The sequence below is a fragment of the Leuresthes tenuis genome, unplaced genomic scaffold (assembly GCF_036924035.1).
Source record: "Leuresthes tenuis unplaced genomic scaffold, fLeuTen1.0.hap1 SCAF_5, whole genome shotgun sequence".
NCBI classification, from domain to species: Eukaryota; Metazoa; Chordata; class Actinopteri; order Atheriniformes; family Atherinopsidae; genus Leuresthes; species Leuresthes tenuis.
In genome coordinates, this window is record NW_027325359.1 from 26,355,783 (window position 1) to 26,375,117 (window position 19,335).

General features: G+C 41.3%; 2 protein-coding genes across 3 annotated transcripts in view; one reads left to right on the plus strand and one right to left on the minus strand.

Moving 5' to 3' along the window:
• On the plus strand, nucleotides 1-7,241 carry pdcd2l (programmed cell death 2-like). 2 transcript variants are annotated; one of them, XM_072386504.1, is made up of 3 exons: nucleotides 1-495; nucleotides 1,798-2,413; nucleotides 6,895-7,241. In XM_072386504.1, the coding sequence occupies exons 1-2, from the start codon at nucleotides 15-17 to the stop codon at nucleotides 2,403-2,405; spliced, it is 1,089 nt and encodes a 362-aa protein (XP_072242605.1). In that variant the 5' UTR covers nucleotides 1-14; the 3' UTR covers nucleotides 2,406-2,413; nucleotides 6,895-7,241. The 2 variants fall into 2 exon arrangements, with proteins under 2 accessions (XP_072242605.1, XP_072242604.1); XM_072386503.1 differs by lacking the exon at nucleotides 6,895-7,241 and having other exon boundaries at nucleotides 1,798-2,680.
• Nucleotides 2,689-19,335, minus strand: part of LOC140307556 (nuclear factor of activated T-cells, cytoplasmic 3-like) — a 27,334-nt gene continuing 10,687 nt past the window's right edge. Inside the window, exons 4-10 of the mRNA XM_072386502.1 lie at nucleotides 18,243-18,405; nucleotides 15,277-15,476; nucleotides 13,772-13,944; nucleotides 13,413-13,553; nucleotides 13,271-13,326; nucleotides 9,060-9,777; nucleotides 2,689-3,341 (exon numbers count right to left, since the gene is read on the minus strand). Coding sequence (XP_072242603.1) covers nucleotides 3,256-3,341; nucleotides 9,060-9,777; nucleotides 13,271-13,326; nucleotides 13,413-13,553; nucleotides 13,772-13,944; nucleotides 15,277-15,476; nucleotides 18,243-18,405 — 1,537 coding nt within the window. The 3' untranslated portion in view covers nucleotides 2,689-3,255. The remainder of the gene's footprint in view (nucleotides 3,342-9,059; nucleotides 9,778-13,270; nucleotides 13,327-13,412; nucleotides 13,554-13,771; nucleotides 13,945-15,276; nucleotides 15,477-18,242; nucleotides 18,406-19,335) is intronic.

Genomic DNA, 19,335 nt, shown 5'->3' on the forward strand with positions numbered 1-19,335 from the left:
TCAACATGTGAAAGATGTCCTCAGCCGCTCACAACTTTACTCTGATCGGTATCTGTGATGGAGAACTCGACTCTAAGAGGTACCAGTCCTCGTATCTGACCAACAAAGTCGGGGGTTCGCCGGACTGGTTGCCGGTCTTCTCCCGACAGCCTCCTCGGTGTAGACGATGCAGCGCCCCGTTAGCCCATGTGGTACAGGTGTATTGCCCGCTGGAGGCATCCCCTTACCACAGAAACCTCCACCTGTTTGCGTGTTTGCGTGCTGAGTGCTGCGGACGGTCAGAGAGTTGGGTGGTGCTCCGCTCCCAGTGCCTGGAAGCTGAAGCGGCAGCGGTGCAGGCACCCAGCAGGGCTGCCCCGCCTCAGGAGGCGACCACGGCTTGGTGTGACAACGCTGATGACTGGGGGGTGGAGGGGGAAGCAGGAGATGGATGGGGAGGATGTGTGGAGAAGAAAACCAAGGCTCGGAAAGAGGCACCTGTTCTTGAGACAGAAGGTAAGATTGTATAAAGTGTCTGTATTCTTTGTCGGGACTTTTGTTTGGATGCAGTTGTTCAGACGTCTCGTTTTGTCTGACGAACACAACAGTTCTTAGTATGTATTTCCTGAGGAGCTGTACAGATGGTGTCAGTGGGCTCAGCAGTAGAAAGCTTCTTGTTTAATGACACATGTCGGACCTTATGTGTAAAAAGTTAAGTGTTGAGTTAAAGTGTTATCTATGTCTATACCTCATAATTTATACTCAGTCAGTGTGAGATTATATAATACCATCAATTTCCAGTGGTTGCTTTAAAATGAAAGTTACTTTTAAATGTCCCTTTGATCTAATACAGCGGTGTGTGAAATACATTACATTGTCAGATATTTATTAAATCCTGAGCAGTTCAATGCAGCAGTCATATCATGATCAGTTTTATGTTACATTACTGTACTTTATACGAGGCAACATATACAGACATATTTCTGTTATTTTAGCTTTGTGAAATTGATATAGAAAGGGTGGTCAAAAAGGTTTTAGCAACTTTCATTCCCAGAACCAGTATTCAGCTGAGTCAGCACCACTTGTTTCTACAGCCTAATGGTGGCATCTAGTGGAGCAAACGTGCCTCCAGTCCACACAGATCCTGTTCTTTTAAAGTTCACTTAGCTTTAGCAGCTAATTGGTTGTTTTGCTGCCCTGGTTCAGGAAGTCTTCAGTTCATTAGTTTTTTCTTTAAACATACAAATGTAACTTTGACCCAGTGCATTTTTATTTTCACGTTTTAAACAAACCTAGAACTTATCAATTGCTATTTTTCTTTACAGAAATAGTAGATTTCTTACTGTGGATCATGTTTATCTGACTATCCACACGCACCACACTCACTGTGCCTGAGCTTGCATAAGATGCCATCTTTGTGTTGCCTCTTGGACTGTCCAGCCTGTGCTGCCTCAACAAGTAGAACTGAGTGTGTTATATCTGCAATAAAGACAGTTTTAACAATAACTGAGCATTACAACCCTAAAGAATTAAATCATGACCTAGTTATAAAACAGATTAGTGAGTGTTTTGTGTTGGAAAAAGTGTTCAGGTTGCACAGGATCACCACAGGGGACTGTACTGTACACCTCAGACTTCCAATATATTTATATGGCACATGCTCTGTGTAACATTGTGATTAAATGTTGCAATATCTTTAGTCAGAAACCTCTTCAACTCTGCTCCAATAAAGACCCTAACCCGTAGTAGTAGTGCTCTAAATGTGTCAGATGAAGCCTGTGTGGTTTATGTGGGTTTTTTTTTTTGTTTTTCTATCAGACAACCCTCAGCTCTGCGAGCCGGACATCAGCAAAAGTTTTCAGGACCTCAGTCTTGCAGAATTGAAAGATATTCCCGTCTTCCGTCCGTTCTTCATTAGTGTGGTGGAGGAATCGGATCTGTGTGGAGAAGAAGTTGACCTGGAACATGCGCAGGAGCTGTTGAAAGAGTACGAGAGGAAAGAGGGAGCGGCAGTGGGACAGCTAGAAGAGAGCAGCGTCAGTGGGGAGAAGTATGAGAAGAGCAGAGCCAGACACGGAGATGTCACCTTCTCCAGGTTCATGAAGACTATCTCAGTGTGTCCACAGCAGATCCTGCGCTACTGTCGTGGCGGAAAACCAATCTTTATCTCCAAGCCACCATCCAACATGGCTCAGCTGGTTTCAGTGTGCAACTACTGTGGAGGATCGAGGACTTTTGAACTGCAGCTGATGCCCGCTCTGGTCAGCCTGCTGCAGAGGAAGGATGGCAGCACAGAGGTGGAGCTGGAGTTTGGAACAGTGGTGGTTTATACCTGCACAAACAGCTGCTGGACATCAGGATCGAACTCTGCTGTGGAGGAGTTCTGCTTTGTTCAATCAGACCCTGACCAGCAGCTCTTTAAATGACTGAACAGGTGCATTGCTCTGATTATCAGTGTAAAACAGGAAGAAACTTCAGCATTACAATGACACGTCGAACCTTTATATCCTGTTCTGTTTTTGGCATACTGTTATGATGTCCCTTATGTAAAACATGAGGGGCGAGAGTTGCTCCCTGTAGCTCCTCAGGTTTGAATGGGGAATTTGAGGGGATGCTTCTGTGCACTATTGGATTTACACAAAAAGAGTTCAGGTTGTAAAATCCTTTCTGCAGTCTAGCAGAATCCACCATCAAATGACTCCAGGTGCATAACACCAGATATTTTTATTTCAACCTTCCAATACATTTCAGTACACACATTAAACTTCACGCCACAACACTTCAGGTTGAACAGCATAGTGAGCCTGCAAAGGAAATGTATGATGAAGCTATAAAAATGTAAATGATTATCTGGACGTCAGTTTTTACAACTGAGTATCAAAAATAGATTTTTAAATTTACTGGCAATTAAATAATGACAGGTTCATCTTATTTTTGTGCAACTTTTGCATTCTTAATGACAAGTTATTATTTCTGTTTAAAGTCAAATTACAACCCTTTTTTTTTATCATGTTTACATTTTGGTTTAGTAAAGTCAAAATCTTTGGTTTGCCTGTGAGGTACAAGTTGGCTTTGCCTTAAAATTCCTGAGACAAACAAGGGAACAATCATCAAGCATGGTGCCAATAGACTTAAAGGCTGCTGGTTGTTTTTTCAGGCACTTGAAGATCAGATTGGAGCACTTTGTGCAATCATGACCTTTACATTAAACAGTTATTCTCAGAAACTACTGCGGCCTCTACAGAACGGCATGATGGAGTTGCTGGACTGGTGCTTCTAGTTGAACTGGTGGTGCTTGTCACACTGATCATGCTGTGTGTTGCTGCTCAGGCTGCCAATATCTCTGTCGATAATCTCATTCACTGCAATGAAAAGAGAATCAGACAGAAACCGCTAAAACACTGGTTTAAACATTGGACATGAACCTACATATTACATGGTTTCTTCGCTGCTTTGCTGGGGTGAGGTGCAGAGGGTACACATCTAGTGTGATAAATTCCAGATAAAAATAGCAACTCAGACGTCTCTCTTGTTCATATTACTAAGCAGAAATGAAACCACATTCTAAAAATAATGGAATCAACATTGTAGTTCTGTACACACCACATGGGGATGCGACTGAGCTTTTATGTTCTCTAAGCCCCTCCTCTTCTTCCTATTTCATTCACGTTTGTGTGGTTGGAAAAGACAAATTGGCTTAAAAAATTTAATACCCTGCATCCTCTGACTAATTCATTATTAACTAATAAAATTCAACACGATAAACTGGTGCTTTGAATATGGCACGCACTGTAAACTCTGGCCTTGAGGCCTCTCAGTGAGGGTGATAATCAGTAGTATTTGTGAAAGCTGCTCGATAAAGTTTATTTGCAGAGCAGCTAATGGCTATTTCTGTCTGCTCCATTCAGTTTATTCATGGCTCTGCTGTGAAACCTGAAGCTTTTCAGCAGCAATATCGCAATGTAGAACTACTCAGTTGCAAGAAATGAGCTACAAGCACAAATGTATTAACATATTTTGTGAGTTAGTATCCCTTTTATGCTGGTGGTAGCTGGCAGCTCGATAGCATATATAATCGATAGATATATATATATGTGATGTGCATTTCAAGTGAAAATATTTGTAAAAATCAATTCTTTGAGCCCACCCACGACCCCCCTGGAAAAAATAGATGTGCACACGTAAAGCTCGATGACCTAATCACAAGGCCAGTTTAATTTGCCATCAAGCTCTTTTTTGTTGCAATGATTTATAATATCATGAAAAAAGTTAGATACTATATCATCACAAACTTTTTAAAACATTGCTCATTCATTTTTTTTTAAGTGCTTCTCTCTCAAATGGCCGTTCATGCTTGTGGTAAGATTAGAACATACCAGCTTTACCTGGATGAGTTTCCACTAAATGTAATTTTTGTTCCACGAAGTGGTTGATGGCTGCGGCCTGTTGCTTTGCACGTTTGTCTTGTTGGAGCACCATTAGCATCTACGCTTCCAGTACCAGACGGGATGTTCTGTTGTTTAGTTTGTTTGCATTTGGGCTGGTCCTCTCAGTATCAAAAAGACAGCACGCAAATACACGTATAGACCTATGCTATCCAGGTATGTTGCTTGGCTCCGTGTGTTTGCTCTGCCTTCTGCTGTTTGGGTTTATAACATACAGTGCTATCATGAATTTGTTCATTTATTAGATAAAGAATAACAGTAATGAATTAATAAAAATTTAAAAAAATGTATACATGTACACTACTCACAAAAAGTTGGATATTTGGCTTTCAGGTGAAACTTATGGAAACTGTAAAAAGTTCACGCTACAGTGATATTATATGATGAAAGTAGGGCATTTAAGTAGAAGCATGCACTGGTGATTTCCTCATCTCAAACAATTCATTGAAACAAAAGCCAACAACAGTGGTGGGTATACTACAACAAAAAAGGTCAATGTCTCAATAACTTGTCGTGTGCCCTTGAGCATTGATAACAGCTTGACAATGACGTCTCATGCTGTTCACAAGTCGACTTCTTGTCCCCTGAGGCATGGCATCCCACTCTTTTTGAAGGGCGGCCCTCGGGTCATTGAGATTCTGGGGTGCAGAGTTACGAGCCTGTACACAACGGGTGACTCAGCTGATCCCATAGGTTTTCTATGGGATTCAGTGCAGGCCACTCCATCTGAGGTACCCCAGTCCCCAGCAGCCATCTCCTAATGATGCGACCTGGTCGCTCTGTGGTCACATCCGTCTGAGAACATCCTGTTTGAAGCCTCACAATGACGAGGTACTGTTGATCAATTATTAGGTTTCTCTCATAATGTCAAAATGTAAACAGCATGATGAAGAGGGCTGTTTAAATACCAATTCTAATTGAACCAGGATATTTATTGGATCAAACACCTGTTTTGCCATTAAGCTCCATTTTAGAGAACAGCAACTTGTGCAAAAAGTATGTGCATTCAACAGTTTACAGAATGTCACATTAAGTTCATCTGTAAATGCTAGAATGCATTTTAGGTCCCTGACTTTTTGTGAGTAATGTATATATTTGATTTTTTTTTATAGTCATCTATGAGCTAAGGATGGAAGTCTCACAGCTGCATCCCCAATTTGAGAACATCTGCAGCGCAAAGCAAGCCCACACCAGTCAAAGATTGTGGGAGTAGTAGTGTCATTATTGCTGAGAAGTTTTCACACATGAAGTTGAAGTTGCATTTTAGTCAAATTTAGACTTTAAAAAAATAAATTAAAAAAAATTAAAAAAAAAAACTGCAGGAGTTTTCAATCAAAGAAACCCTCCTAATTTTGTCAATATTTGGAATATGTGTTTTATATGAGAAAAGGGGGCCCTGGTAAAAAATAAGTGAAATTAAAAAAAAGCCCTGCAGTAACAGGTCACAAAAACATGCCCAAAAGAATAAGGAAACACACATGATATATTTGACCTTTAAATCTCTGAGTCAATCAGTACAGAGAGCCAGCTGTGGCAGTAAAAGTTATTAAAGCTGCTATGGTCACAGTGGTGCTACAATAATCCTGTAACTCTGAACAGATTTCCCCAGTAAAGAGGTATTAGGGTGCTGAGGGTCAAAGTCAAGCTATGGTGACAGGAATGGGAGGGTAGGGGCCCTGACGACAACTGGTGCCTCCCAACATTGCAACAGATTTAACCCCATCTGCATCATTTACACCAGCAACCAGCAGACGTTGCTATTATTAGTGCAGACCAGAGAAAAACAGAAATAACCAACACCACACAGGAGCTTAGTGTATACACGTGTTCTCTTTGGACCTTCAGGGAAAAACTATCTAGCTATATAGTTACTCCAGATGGTATTTCCTTGGTACTACAGTGAGGAACCTTGAAGTTATTTTTGACCAGAATTTATCATTTGAAGCACATATAAAACTGGTTTCTAGGACTGCCTTCTTTCACCTTCGTAATATTGTTAAAATCAGGAACATCCTGTCTCAGGGTGATGCAGAGAAACTAGTTCATGCATTTGTTACTTCAAGATTGGACTACTGTAATTCTTTATTATTGGGCTGTCCCACATATTCTCTGAAAAGCCTCCAGCTGATCAAAAATGCTGCAGCCAGAGTTCTGATGAGATCTAACAGGAGAGATCATGTTTCTCCAGTTTTAGCTTCTCTTCAGTTATCAGGCCCCTCTCTGTGGAACCAGCTGTCCGAGAAGCAGACACTCTTTCTAACTTTAAATTTTCCATAAAGCTTATAGTTAGGGATGGCTCAGGTGATCCTGAAACATCCCATAGTTAAGCTGCTATATGCTTAGACTGCTGGGGAACCTCATCTGTCACACCTTTCCTCACTTTGCTCTCGTTTTCCCTCGTTTAATTTCTCAAATATTATGTACATGTGACATTATTGTGGTTATTAACTGTGTTTCCCTGTTCCAACAGGTATCCTTTGAATGGTGTTATGGTGTTTTTCCCCCCTCTTTTCTGTCTTCTCAAACCCCAGCTGGTCGAGGCGGATGGCCACCCTTCCTGAGTCTGGTTCTGCCAGAGGTTTCTTCCTGTTAAAAGGGAGTCGTTCCTTTCCACAGTCGCCTCAGCACGCTCAGGACGGGAGATTGGACTGAAGACAAGTTTTGGTGCAATCTGTTGGTTTCCTTAGCAAGGAAATTGTTTTTGAATTGGCTCTATATGAATTAATTGGATGTATTTAAGTTGATTAATTGGATTTGATTGTATTATGATTACAAGGAATTTGAAATCCAATTGGCTTGAATTGGACTATATTATTTAAGTGCCTTGAGATGACATTTGTTGTAATTTGGCGCTATATAAATAAAACTGAATTTAAATTAAAATAACTGCACTTCATGAATGCCTAGGAGCACAAATAACAATAGTATGATTGCCACCATCTGTGTGGGAGACCTGGGTTCAAGTCCCCTGCATAAAAGGTACTAGTACCAGTAGGGGTTCTTAGGCAAGACCCCTTACCCTATCTTCCTACTTGTAAGTCGCTTTGGATAAAAGCGTCTGCCAAATTCATACACAAACATAATCACTCCACCACCTATTTCAAGTACAATGACATTTCTACAGACAAAAGCATGGCTGTGCAATGGGATCTCCAGTGGAAGTGGAAAGCAGAGCACTGAGCTCATACAAAGGAACAACACCAAGATATGTGGACGACACCTGGGTCAAGATCAAAACCCAAGAAGTGGAGGCTTTCATGGAGCACATCAACTTGGTGGACAGCAACATCAAGTTCACAAGAGAAGTCTTAAACACAAGTCTTAACACTGAGGTTTACAGGAAACCCACACATACAGGGCAGTACCTGCTTTTTGACTCACATCATCCACTTGAACACAAAGTGGCTGTCATCAGAACGCTACAGCCCCGGGCGGAGAGTGTACCTACCAAGGCTGAGGGAAAACGGAATGAACATCAGCACTCCAAGAAAGCTCTTCAAACCTGTGGATACCCAAACTGAGACTCTGTCAAACCAGCACAGAGAAATGGACCAAACCACACTGTTAGAGAAGCTAAGAGCGACAGACGCAAACATACTGTAAGTCCATATATGGCAGGAGTCTCAGAGAAACTTAGAAGGATCTTCTCTAAACATGACACTCCAGTGCACTACAAACCCAAGAACACCCTCAGACAGAGACTGGTTCACCCAAAGGACAAAACACCAAAAACAAACTGAGTGGTGTCGTGTCTGCAGGATTGTACGGACCTCTGTATAGGAGAGACCAAACAACAGCTCCACAAGAACCTGGCACAACATAGGAGAGCCTGCTTCAAGGAGAAGGGACACTCTGAGGACAGTAATGTCCATATTCTGGACAGAGAAGACAGATCGTTTGAGAGAGGAGTCAAAGAAACCATCTATGTTACACTGGAAAAACCATCTTTGAACAGAGCAGGTGGCCTCAGGTATCACATTCCCAGCACCTACAATGTAGAAGTGTGTATCAATGCTGTCCTCCCACAGCATTGATACACACTTACACACAGCTCATTAACTTTATCTACAAATGTGTTTCTCATTCACCCATTTACACATACATCCATCAAAATTATTCAATCACTAACGGGTGAATTGATGTTTGAGCATACAGGCTAACAAAGAAGAGAATGAGGCAGCAACCATTATGAGCATTGTCATTATCACCACTATCAGCCTGCTTGCTCAGTTATATTAGTGTTATTGACACAAGGGTTCATACAAAGATTTTCTGGAATTCTGACTGGGGACCTGGCTGACAATAAATTGTTCAGGAAAGTCCTGTTCTGAAAATATATTCAAATATTAGAGGTTACAAGATGCCTTGACCGTAATAATGATGCGGTATGGACTGGTATGAACCAAACTGCGGCCCGTAAATTTTTAAAGTCATTACAACCCTGACTGATTTGTGTTTATGATGTTATTTTTCCAATCAATCTGTCATTTTCAGCAGAGCTGTGTGTGTAGCTTTTATGTCATGAAAAAATAAGTGTTTAAAGTGCAGTTCAGCATGTACAACAATGATATGCAACACGCTAAAGACGTTTTATATACTATTTTGGAATTTGTGTCTTTAAAATCTGCTTCCTACCATCATCCAGTGTGATTTCCCGGAGGCCCAAGGATCCAAGATGAGGCTGGTCATCTGGCTCTTGCTTGATGCTCAGCACTTCTCCTGGGCTACAAAGCAGGGAGTCCTTCTGGGGGTCAGTGAGGGTTTTGAAGGTGCTACTGTAGCTTAGAAATTGAGACTGTTTCCTCAGAGGTTCACCAGAGGAGGTGTGGCAAGGAACACTCAGGGTTTGAGGAGGGACAGAAGAAGCCTGTGAAGGAATTGTGGGGATCTGTACAGGGATAGTTATGGTTTGAGGAGGCATGGTCGAAGTCTGAAGTAGTGGAATCAAGGTCTGATGTGGAACTGAGGAGGACTGAGGAAACACTGCAGAGGCTTGAAGGGGAAGTGAGCTGGAAAGAGGATGGCAGAGACCAGGAGAGTTTGGGGAAGGAAGACCATAGTGCACTGGGAGGTCACAGGAATCATAACAAATCACATCTGGCCTAAGCACATCATGCGAGGGTGCCTGACCAGAGGCAGGACAGAAACCAGGTGGATTGTATGAGATCTGATAATGGCATCTGCTCTCCTGTTTGACTCCCACAGTAGAAGGATGGTCACATCTGACTCGAGGCAAGTAAGTGAAGCTTTGCATTAAGCTTCTTCTTCTCTTTCCGTTTGAGACATAGAACTGAACTTGGACTGGGTTTGCTGTCTTCTTATTGTAAAGGGGAATCTCCACCACAATGCTGGACTGAAACATAGAAATACAAAACATGAACCACTGCAGCAGTACTTTTTGGCACACACCTTCAACCACAGATACCCCAGATAACGAGGTCAATCACTTTATCACTCCAAAGGAATGATTACATCCTAGCTCTTGAATTGAACATGCAAAATGGAGGGATAGGGCTAAGTGTTAAGGGCAAGTGGTAAAGTACGGCTTTGGGAGATAATGATGATGGGAGACATAGAATCAGAATTTGTTGTAACTGTCAGAAGACGGATCGTTCATCGAAGCAATTAGGAATTTTCTCAGCTTTAAATAATTGTTTGAATGGAGGTTTTTGTGGATAGATTTGCTTGTTCACTGTGAGCCAAAGTAGCAACTGACTCACAGATACAAAATGTATTAAGTAAAGTTAGATCCAGACATATTTGCACATGAACAAAATTGTTATTTTAGAAAAACAAGTCTCTTCACATTGGAGAAAAAAATAATCCCTTAAAACACACCACAAATACTACCTCCTACTGCCAACACTGACCCATAATGTACTGTACATGTGCAACTGCAGCGCAGAATGCAGCAAAGTCTGTAAACTAGTCAGAAAAGGTACATAAAACTGTGTTTGAATAAAGCTGAGTCATTATTAGTTCAGCTTTTATTATCCAACATAGTTCTTGGTCAGAGTGATGTCTCTCACTGCCAGATCGCTGATTTTCCTTCACAAATTGACTAAAAAAAGCCCCCACAGGGTTGAACATAGCTGACGGTGCATTAAAACATCACAAAGACAACAGAGACAATTGGTAACATGCCTTCAGACATTCATGACAGACGATTATTGGCTTGGTGTATAAGAGCCCTTAGGAATTTGTGAGAGGCAAGCATGGAAAATAATGATACCAAAGTGCATCAAAGGCTGTGGGAATATTTAAGTATGGGTGACTACTCTGGAGTTGGACAGTTGCCCTGAACCAACTCATTCCTTTTCAACGAGAATTAGCACTCTTTTTTACAATGAAGAGATTCATGCTCTGGTTTGTATTTTTGTGGTTTAAAAACTTTCAATGAATTGCTGATCAACATCTTATCTAAAATACTCAATGCCATCTCACGAATCCTTTTGCTTATATGCAACAGAACAGACATACAAGCCCATATGATGTCTTATTAATTGTATTTTTACATATGTAACATAAACAGAACAAAATCATCACAGTAGCAGGGTTGAAAGTTTATTTAGATCTTTTGCTTAACTAAACTTGCAACGATGGTAAAGGACAAGTCACGGGTTAAATTTCTGTCTTTAATGGTGACATATTAAGGAAAATCACTATAAGCTGACTGAATACTGCTGACCTCACCAAAAAGTCTCCACCCTCTTAACTCTTAACAGACAACTGTGAAAACAGTGCAGAGACAAAAGTCACTGTGTTTAAACCAAAGGCTCCTCATACATCTCACTAAGACCTCAGAAAATTGTGTCAATTTGTTAAAAAAAAGTATAAAATGGAAAAATATGTCATCTTTAAATTCAAACTAATGATAAAGTCTATAGATATTATGCCAAATTGCATCCAGTGTAACTTTATAAAATCTGGTACAAATACATTTTTTCACCCTCCTTTTTCCAACTCCTGTAGATGATCAACATGGAGTTAGTTTTGACCATATCATTTATAACTGATATGTTCAATCATTAAAAAACATATTTACATAAATGGGAGACTAAATGAAAAATTAAATGAATTGAATAAAAAAAGCCAGGTTCTGCTAGTATATAATTAGTTTTGTTTTTATTTTGTTGTTATTTATGACCCTCAATAAGTCCTCCTACACTGTTCGCACATTAGAGAAGGAGCTTCACTTTACACCCCATATAGTGAAAATATTTCAGAATCCAGCAACAGTCCCATCCCTCAAATTAGGGAGGCTTTTATTTGACTGTAATATACTTCCAGGATTAAAGGTGGCACACGACCTTACTCTAAACACTTTCAAGATCACATGAAGTGCTACCGCAGTGCTATTTGAATACACACACAACATGTTTCCTGGAAGAACAGAAAATAGGGAGACTGAACGCCCTTTAACTGGTCTGGTAAGTCAGCCTTACTGGCCTGAGCAAACACTCTCCGTTGTTCTGCATAAGTTCAGCCGAAATTTAGAAAAAAAAACACAATCAAACAAAATCATTTTTGTGTACACCTCAAAGTACAGGGTGGGCCATAATCAAATTTGATCCTTTTTCCAGGAACTGTAAAATACTATTACATTTCTTTTAACAGTTTCGCACAGCATGTTACTATAGAATGCAGCATGCAATACAGATGCGTTGTATTTACTGCAAACTGTATGAAGTAGGCCGTTCTAATTACAACATCCATCCATCCATCCATCATCTGCCGCTTATCCGGGGGTCGGGTCGCGGGGGCAGCAGCTTGAGCAGAGAAACCCAGACGTCTCTGTCCCCGGCCACTTCCTCCAGCTCTTCCGGGGGGACCCCGAGGCGTTCCCAGGCCAGCCGAGAGACATAGTCTCTCCAACGTGTCCTGGGTCTCCCCCGGGGTCTCCTCCCAGTGGGACGTGCCCGGAACACCTCCCCAGGGAGGCGCCCAGGGGGCATCCTAACCAGATGTCCGAGCCACCTCATCTGACTCCTCTCAATGCGGAGGAGCAGCGGTTCTACTCCGAGCCCCTCCCGGATGACTGAGCTTCTCACCCTATCTCTAAGGGAGAGCCCAGACACCCTGCAGAGGAAACCCATTTCGGCCGCTTGTATTCGCGATCTTGTTCTTTCGGTCACTACCCACAACTCGTGACCATAGGTGAGGATGGGAACGTAGATTGACCAGTAAGTAGAGAGCTTCGCCTTCTGGCTCAGCTCCCTCTTCACAACGACGGGTCGGTGCAGAGCCCGCAACACTGCAGACGCCGCACCGATCCGCCCGTCAATCTCCCGCTCCATTCGTCCCTCACTCGTGAACAAGACCCCGAGATACTTGAACTCCTCCACTTGGGGAAGGATCTCATTCCCGACCCGGAGAGAGCATCCCACCCTTTTCCGGCTGAGAACCATAGTCTCGGATTTGGAGGTGCTGATTCTCATCCCTGCCGCTTCACACTCGGCTGCGAATCGCTCCAGTGAGAGCTGAAGGTCACGGCCTGACGACGCTAACAGAACCACATCATCTGCAAAAAGCAGAGACCCGATTCTGAGGTCGCCAAATCGGACACCCTCAACGCCCTGGCTCCACCTAGAAATTCTGTCCATAAAAGTTAGGAACAGAATCGGTGACAAAGGGCAGCCCTGACAGAGTCCAACTCTCACCGGAAACGTATCCGACTTACTGCCGGCAATGCGGACCAAACTCTGGCACAGGTCATACAGAGACCGAACGGCCCCTATCAAGGGGTCCGGCACTCCATATTCCCGGAGCACCCCCCACACCCAAGCTGTTACAACATATATCTTTTATCACATCCTTTTTCTGATCTTGGATATTTCTTTACTTACTTCATGACTTTTTTCTGGTAAAACTCTGGCATCCATTTCCCACAGTGATCTTCCATCTGAGGGGACAAAACATGCAAACTCAAAAATATCCCCTTTTCGATTATAGAAATAGAAAAAAAGACCAGTATAAACATCTGTTTACCAGGCCCCTTCTCTGTGAAAATAACTCTGGACTGAGCAGAAATGTTGGATCCTGTGATTTGTAGCTCTTCTCCACCATCCACAGAGCAGCTGGATGGACTGAAGCTCTCCACCTGAGGAAACTCCTGGCCTGATCGCTGGGCTGAGAAACAACAGCTTGTTTTAGGATTTAAATGTACCCATCATTTCTCCTTGTTACACGACACACTCATTTTCTTACTGACAAAAGAAAAAATATGTTGCTTCACCTTTGCACTGAAATGAATGTTTAATAGGAACCTGAATTTCAATCTTGCTTGTTATACATAATCTGTTTTCTGTGACTGAAATTTTTAACAGAGATATCTGGAATTCACTTACAACACTCCACAGGAATAGATGCTGTCTGCAGCCACAACATCTGGCCATCCTGATGAGGCACAGCGACTCTGAACACAATTCGCACCCTTGTATTCTTCCGCCCTATATCGGTTTCTCCTTTCTTCAGCTCAATATCTGCATTGCGCAGCTTCAGGATACCAGTACAGTCAATGCTTCCAAAAAAGAAATGCAAAAATATACAGTTTATAAAGTATTATTATGATCTTTTTTTTTTGCAGCAAGTGGGGTTCTAAATTAAAGTTCCGATAAGTGATCCTCCCTCTCTAGCATGTTCTGCTCTTTTAAAATGCAAAAAAACATTAAGCTGATGAGACCTTTTTTTTTTTTTTTTTTTTTTTAATACTCTGTGTCTATGTTTGAAGTGCAGTAAAAAAGGAAGACAAACTGTTCAAACATGATGCAGAGAGGAATATTGTTAACAGGAGAAGATGAGCTAAATTTTCTTGAAGAAACATCTCAGAGTTCTGGTAAACAAAATCACAGTTTATCTGAATTTAAAGGATGTATTTGAAAATAAGAACTTAGCAAGCTTTTATTATGCACTACAGTAGGTGGCTGTAACATTCTTCTATTGACCTTAAGATATGTACATAATACATCGCATCACACAGCAAGCACAAACACACACACAACATCCCTTTGACTTTTACATTTTCAGTGAAATGCCAAAACTATATACTGCTAGTTCTACTAATGCAACTACCACTGCTAAAACTAAAGATACTACCATAAGTGTACCTGCTAGCCTACCTTTTTCAAACTTGTATAGCTGTTAGTGATAAAGATAATAGGGATTTTTTTATTTATTATTATCTATAATAACATCTGACAATCGAGGTAGTGACACAGTGTTTCATTTGCAGAAGAGTGAACTAGTTTGACTGGAGGAATAAGTAATTGCAGTCAGACTTATCTCAGAAGTAAACACATAATATCAAAGAATGTAGTGCTGTTATTCACACAGTTGTCTTCAGATATCAGGCTGCCCTTTAAATTTTTTTTTAAAACATATCAAAAGTATATCTGTTGTTGTTTCCTGTAGTTGTTTTCACACATGCTCGAGTCCTTAAAAATTCTAAAGATGTTCCGAAGCGGTAACATGTGAGAAAGCAAATCTCTTCATACATTTGCTTTCAACTTCTTGCAGAAATGATCTACGCAGGACCCTCGTGAAATCTGCAGAATGTCAGCAGGTGAGACATGTCGGCAAACATTCTGGGGCATTTGTTGCAGCTGTGAGTGTTTGTGTGTTGCATTGTCCTTTCTGATGACAGGTATGCTACATTCAGCTCACTCCCCACAGCTGTGGATATGTACCAATACGTGCAATAATCGTGTCAACACAATAAGGTGGCTCATCTGCTATTCTCAACATGTTGTAAAGCAAACAGCAATTTCCAAAAACATAATTTTTGCATCACGTGCTGCCTCCTGCGTGCTTTATTAAGCTGTTCCCCCACCCCACCCCATTTGGCTTATGATACCTGGTAGACATGTTGTTTTCTGGAAGCAGAGGGATCTCAAGGACTTTGGTGCAAGCCATTATTTTCTCTTGGCAGATTGTGGTGACTGTTTTTCCTGTCACTCTGTGAACCTGGTAGAAGGGATGAGGACGGAGATATCTTTCGTCCGCAGTGCCAATAAACAACAGCAGGCTGACTGGCTGTTCACTGTACCCATTTACCTGCAATGAAAGAAAGCAAACCACAATGAGCAAATAATAACAGTTTTAAGTGTGTCAGAGCTGTTGACTTATGCTATGTACAGTCCATATGTTAAATATGGACTGTATTTGCTTTAGTCATGTTTAATTCATAGATCGTGGCTCTTTCTCACCATTGATTCATGTCCCTAAAATGTACACATCAAGCCAAAAGTCTTGGCATATTCATGGACAAGGACCTCACATTCCATGGGCGTGTAAAGAATATAATAAAGTCAGCATACTACTACCTTAAAAACATAGCAGGAATCAAGTAATGTCTTTCCAGACAAGGAAAAGCTGGCTCATGAACTCATCCAGATTACTATAAATATTTAATCTTGCTGCCAGAATTCTCAGCAACACCAAGAAAGTGGAGTACATTACATCATTTCTTGATTCAATTTGCCGGCACCCTGCAGGTCAAAATCACTTGACCATAGAACACTAGAAAATTATTTTTGGATGAAAAACTTTTCTGATTTACTTGAATCTATGAGACACCTAGGCCCCTTAGGTCAGATTATCTCAGTATTCCAAGGATCATTACTAAGGGCTGAGAGCTGAAGCAGTGTTTGGCATTCATGCTCTCTACCTGTCCAACAAACTTTCGATCACTTGATGTTAGAGAATGTCAGTTCATTGAAAGCTAGAGAAGATTGGGATCCTTTATGTGCTTCTGATGTATTTAGAAGTAAATTGACTTTTGTTATGTACATTCCCAGGCCTGAGACTGCACTTGAGTGCCCGGTGGGTGAGACACCGCAGTTTACAACTTTGGTTTCCAGCCTTGAACCACACTGTTTTACTTTATGGTTTATTTACATTTTTGTGGGTTTTTAATGTCCGTCTTTGTTTTGCAGGACTCGCGCAGAGTCCTTTTATGATGATGTTACATATCACAACTGTTGGGGGAGCCAAAGAATAAAACTCTTGCCAAAAGGTTTAGAATTACTTTAAGTCCAGACTTAAAACACTACTGTTTTTTGTGGCTTTCCAGTAAAATTCCTACACTTGAATTTGTAACTATTGTTTGTCTATATGTTATAGTGTTTTTTAAATGAATAATTTACTTTGGCCGCATTAGTGATGCTGTAGCAGCTCTGGACAGATTTTTGAGATTTTCTGATGAGCTTTTTTATTTTCATCTGTTTTCCATGCAGATTTGGATGTGGTGCTGCTGGACTGATCATTGAACATTTTAACAAACCAGACCTAAGATGAAAGCAAGATGAAAATAAGACACCTAGGAAGCAGGGCAGAAGCAAAATAGAGAGCAAGGGTTAACCATTTCTGCCCTTGATTGACATGGGTCATTTGAAAACTTTGTCAGATAAATTTTCGACTAGCTTGGAGTACTAACGAGCAGGAAATTTAGGTGTGCAACATTGTGTTTTACTGGGACGTCACTGAACCATATTCCAGACCCCCACGCCCCACTATCCAGCTTTCAGACTTAAAAGCCATTCAGTGCAGTTACATGCATGCCATCGGATCGGATTAATGGCTAAATTACAATAAGATTGAGTTATTCAGTTTTAATCTGACAAGAAATCAAATCGGATTGGGTTACTTGCAATCAAATTAAGACCCCGAGATAACCCGATCCAAATGTACACTGAACGTGCATGTAGATGACAGTGGATCGGATCGAGCATTTTGCGGATGCTCGAGATTTTTTCCCACGATCTTCGCCTGGAAGTCAAAGGAGACGATATTATTGTTATTGTCGCCGCCATCGGAATGAAATAAACAACGTGATGGAGAATGCGCTGTTGTGCATCGCGTTTGTGTCATAACCATGCTCATCACAAACGAAATGTAGAGGGATGTAGCTTCATCTTGCTCTTAGTTCGCCATATTTCTCAAATGCCTTAGTTTGTTGTTGTTGTTGGTGGTGAAGACGCCAACCGGAAGTGGCTCCATTAGCAATAGTTGAAATGGGTACAGCACTACATATCTGGAAAAATGCTTTGTGAACATACAGCGGACATGTAAATTAAACTTTTTGGTTCAAATAAGATGTGGTATATATGGTGAAAAAACAGGAAGACACTGTATTTCAGCACAAGAACTTTGGGAATCATTGTTTGGGAATGTTCTGCTGCCTCTAGGCCTGGGAAGCCTGCAGTTACTGATGACACAATAAATGTCAGGACTTATGTGTCTGCAAACGGAATCATTCATCAAGACAATGACCATCAAACAAAAGACATTCTACCAAATCACCAACCTAAAGTCTTGACCATTCTTGAAACGAGCAGTTAAGATGTAAAGACCCCCATAGCTGAAACTGCTCTGCTCTTGCTGAACAAGGGGAGACCCACCAAATGCCAGATACCAGAGTATTGAAAAATATGCCTCTGCTCCACATACATACACAAAACTCACTTGTTTAGTATAATATTCTAGTCCCATTTGTTAAATCACAGTCTCTTTTTTTTAAATCATCTTTTTCAAAGATTTGTGGAAATCTGATTGTGCTGTAGGTTAAAGCTGTGGAGAAATCCAGAAAACCCAAAGTAATTCACTAATTCGATCCTAGGGTTTAATGGATATTTAAAGCTTCTTACTCAGAAGAAACCTTCCAACAGAGGTCGGTCTCAAGTTTAATTAAATATGAGAGTAACCTTTAATTAAAAAAAAAAAAAAAAAGAAGAAAAAAAAAACTTGCTGAAGAACAATACATGAAGGAAAACTTGGACATGTGAAACTCATTAAGTTACACAGTCATAAGCAAGGACTTACCCTGATGACAGGATGTCCCCCACAAGCTGCCTTAATGGATCCTCTGCTGCCCTCTGTCTCGTAATGTGCCCTGTGGTAGGACTTGGGCTGGATCTCCAGCTTCAGCTCAATATGGTCATACTGGTTGGGCAGAGGCCAGTCCAAAGGAGGGGGTGATGAGGTCCTAGGGTAAAGACACATAATGGTCAGTTATGGTATGACAGTCGCCATTTCTTAAGCTTCTTAAAAGGGGAACTCCGGTATTTTTAAACCCAGACCTTATTTCTGGCATGAAATACGTTTATCTACTCATCGAGAACAGTTGGGCAAAAGTCGGCGTCCTCTGGAAGCTATTTAGATAACTCGCGATCCATATAACGGAGTGAATGGAGCAAAAACGATGCAGCCTCTAAATAAGGCATTATATGTCTTTATTTTACCAATACTTTAAGACGAATGAATGAATGAACGAATGTGTACTATAGCTCTACTAGCTTATAGGTGCTGTTATGTGGCTACTTGCGGCTATAGGAGAGCTCGCGGAGGGATTTCTACACAGGCTCTCTACTGGGACCACTTCATCCACACGCCCCCCTGGAGCAGTTTATTTACTCCTTGCTCTGTGACAGTCGGCTCACTTCACACAGAGTTTTCTGCTGCTAGTTTTGTGCAACATGGCAGGATATTTATCAAATTTTGACAACGTGAACGACAACTTTGAGTAAGATGGACGTTCTAACCGGAGTGAATGAGCTGTGCTGCTGCCATGCTGTCGATGAAGTGCTCCCAGGAGAGGTGTGTGTAGAAATCCCTCTGTTAGCTCTGCTATAGCTGCAAGTAGCCACATAACAGTAGTTATGTGCTAACAGAGCTATAGTACACGTTCGTTCATTCATTCTTCTTAAAGTATTGGTGAAATAAAGACAAATAATGCCTTATTTAGAGGCTGCATCTTCCCAGCCCCATTAACTCGTTATATGGATATACCCAAATTGCGAGTTTTCTAAATAGCTTTCGAAGGACGCCGACTTTCGCCAAACTGTTCTCGGTGAGTAGATAAACGTATTTCATGCTAGAAATAAGATCTAGGTTTAAAAATACCGGAGTTCCCCTT

Coding starts and splice junctions, on each gene's coding strand:
- pdcd2l (XM_072386504.1), top strand. CDS start 15: ATGTCCTCAGCCGCTCACAACTTTACTCTGATCGGTATCTGTGATGGA. Junction 496..1,797: donor ACCTGTTCTTGAGACAGAAG/GTAAGATTGTAT, acceptor TTTTTCTATCAG/ACAACCCTCAGCTCTGCGAG.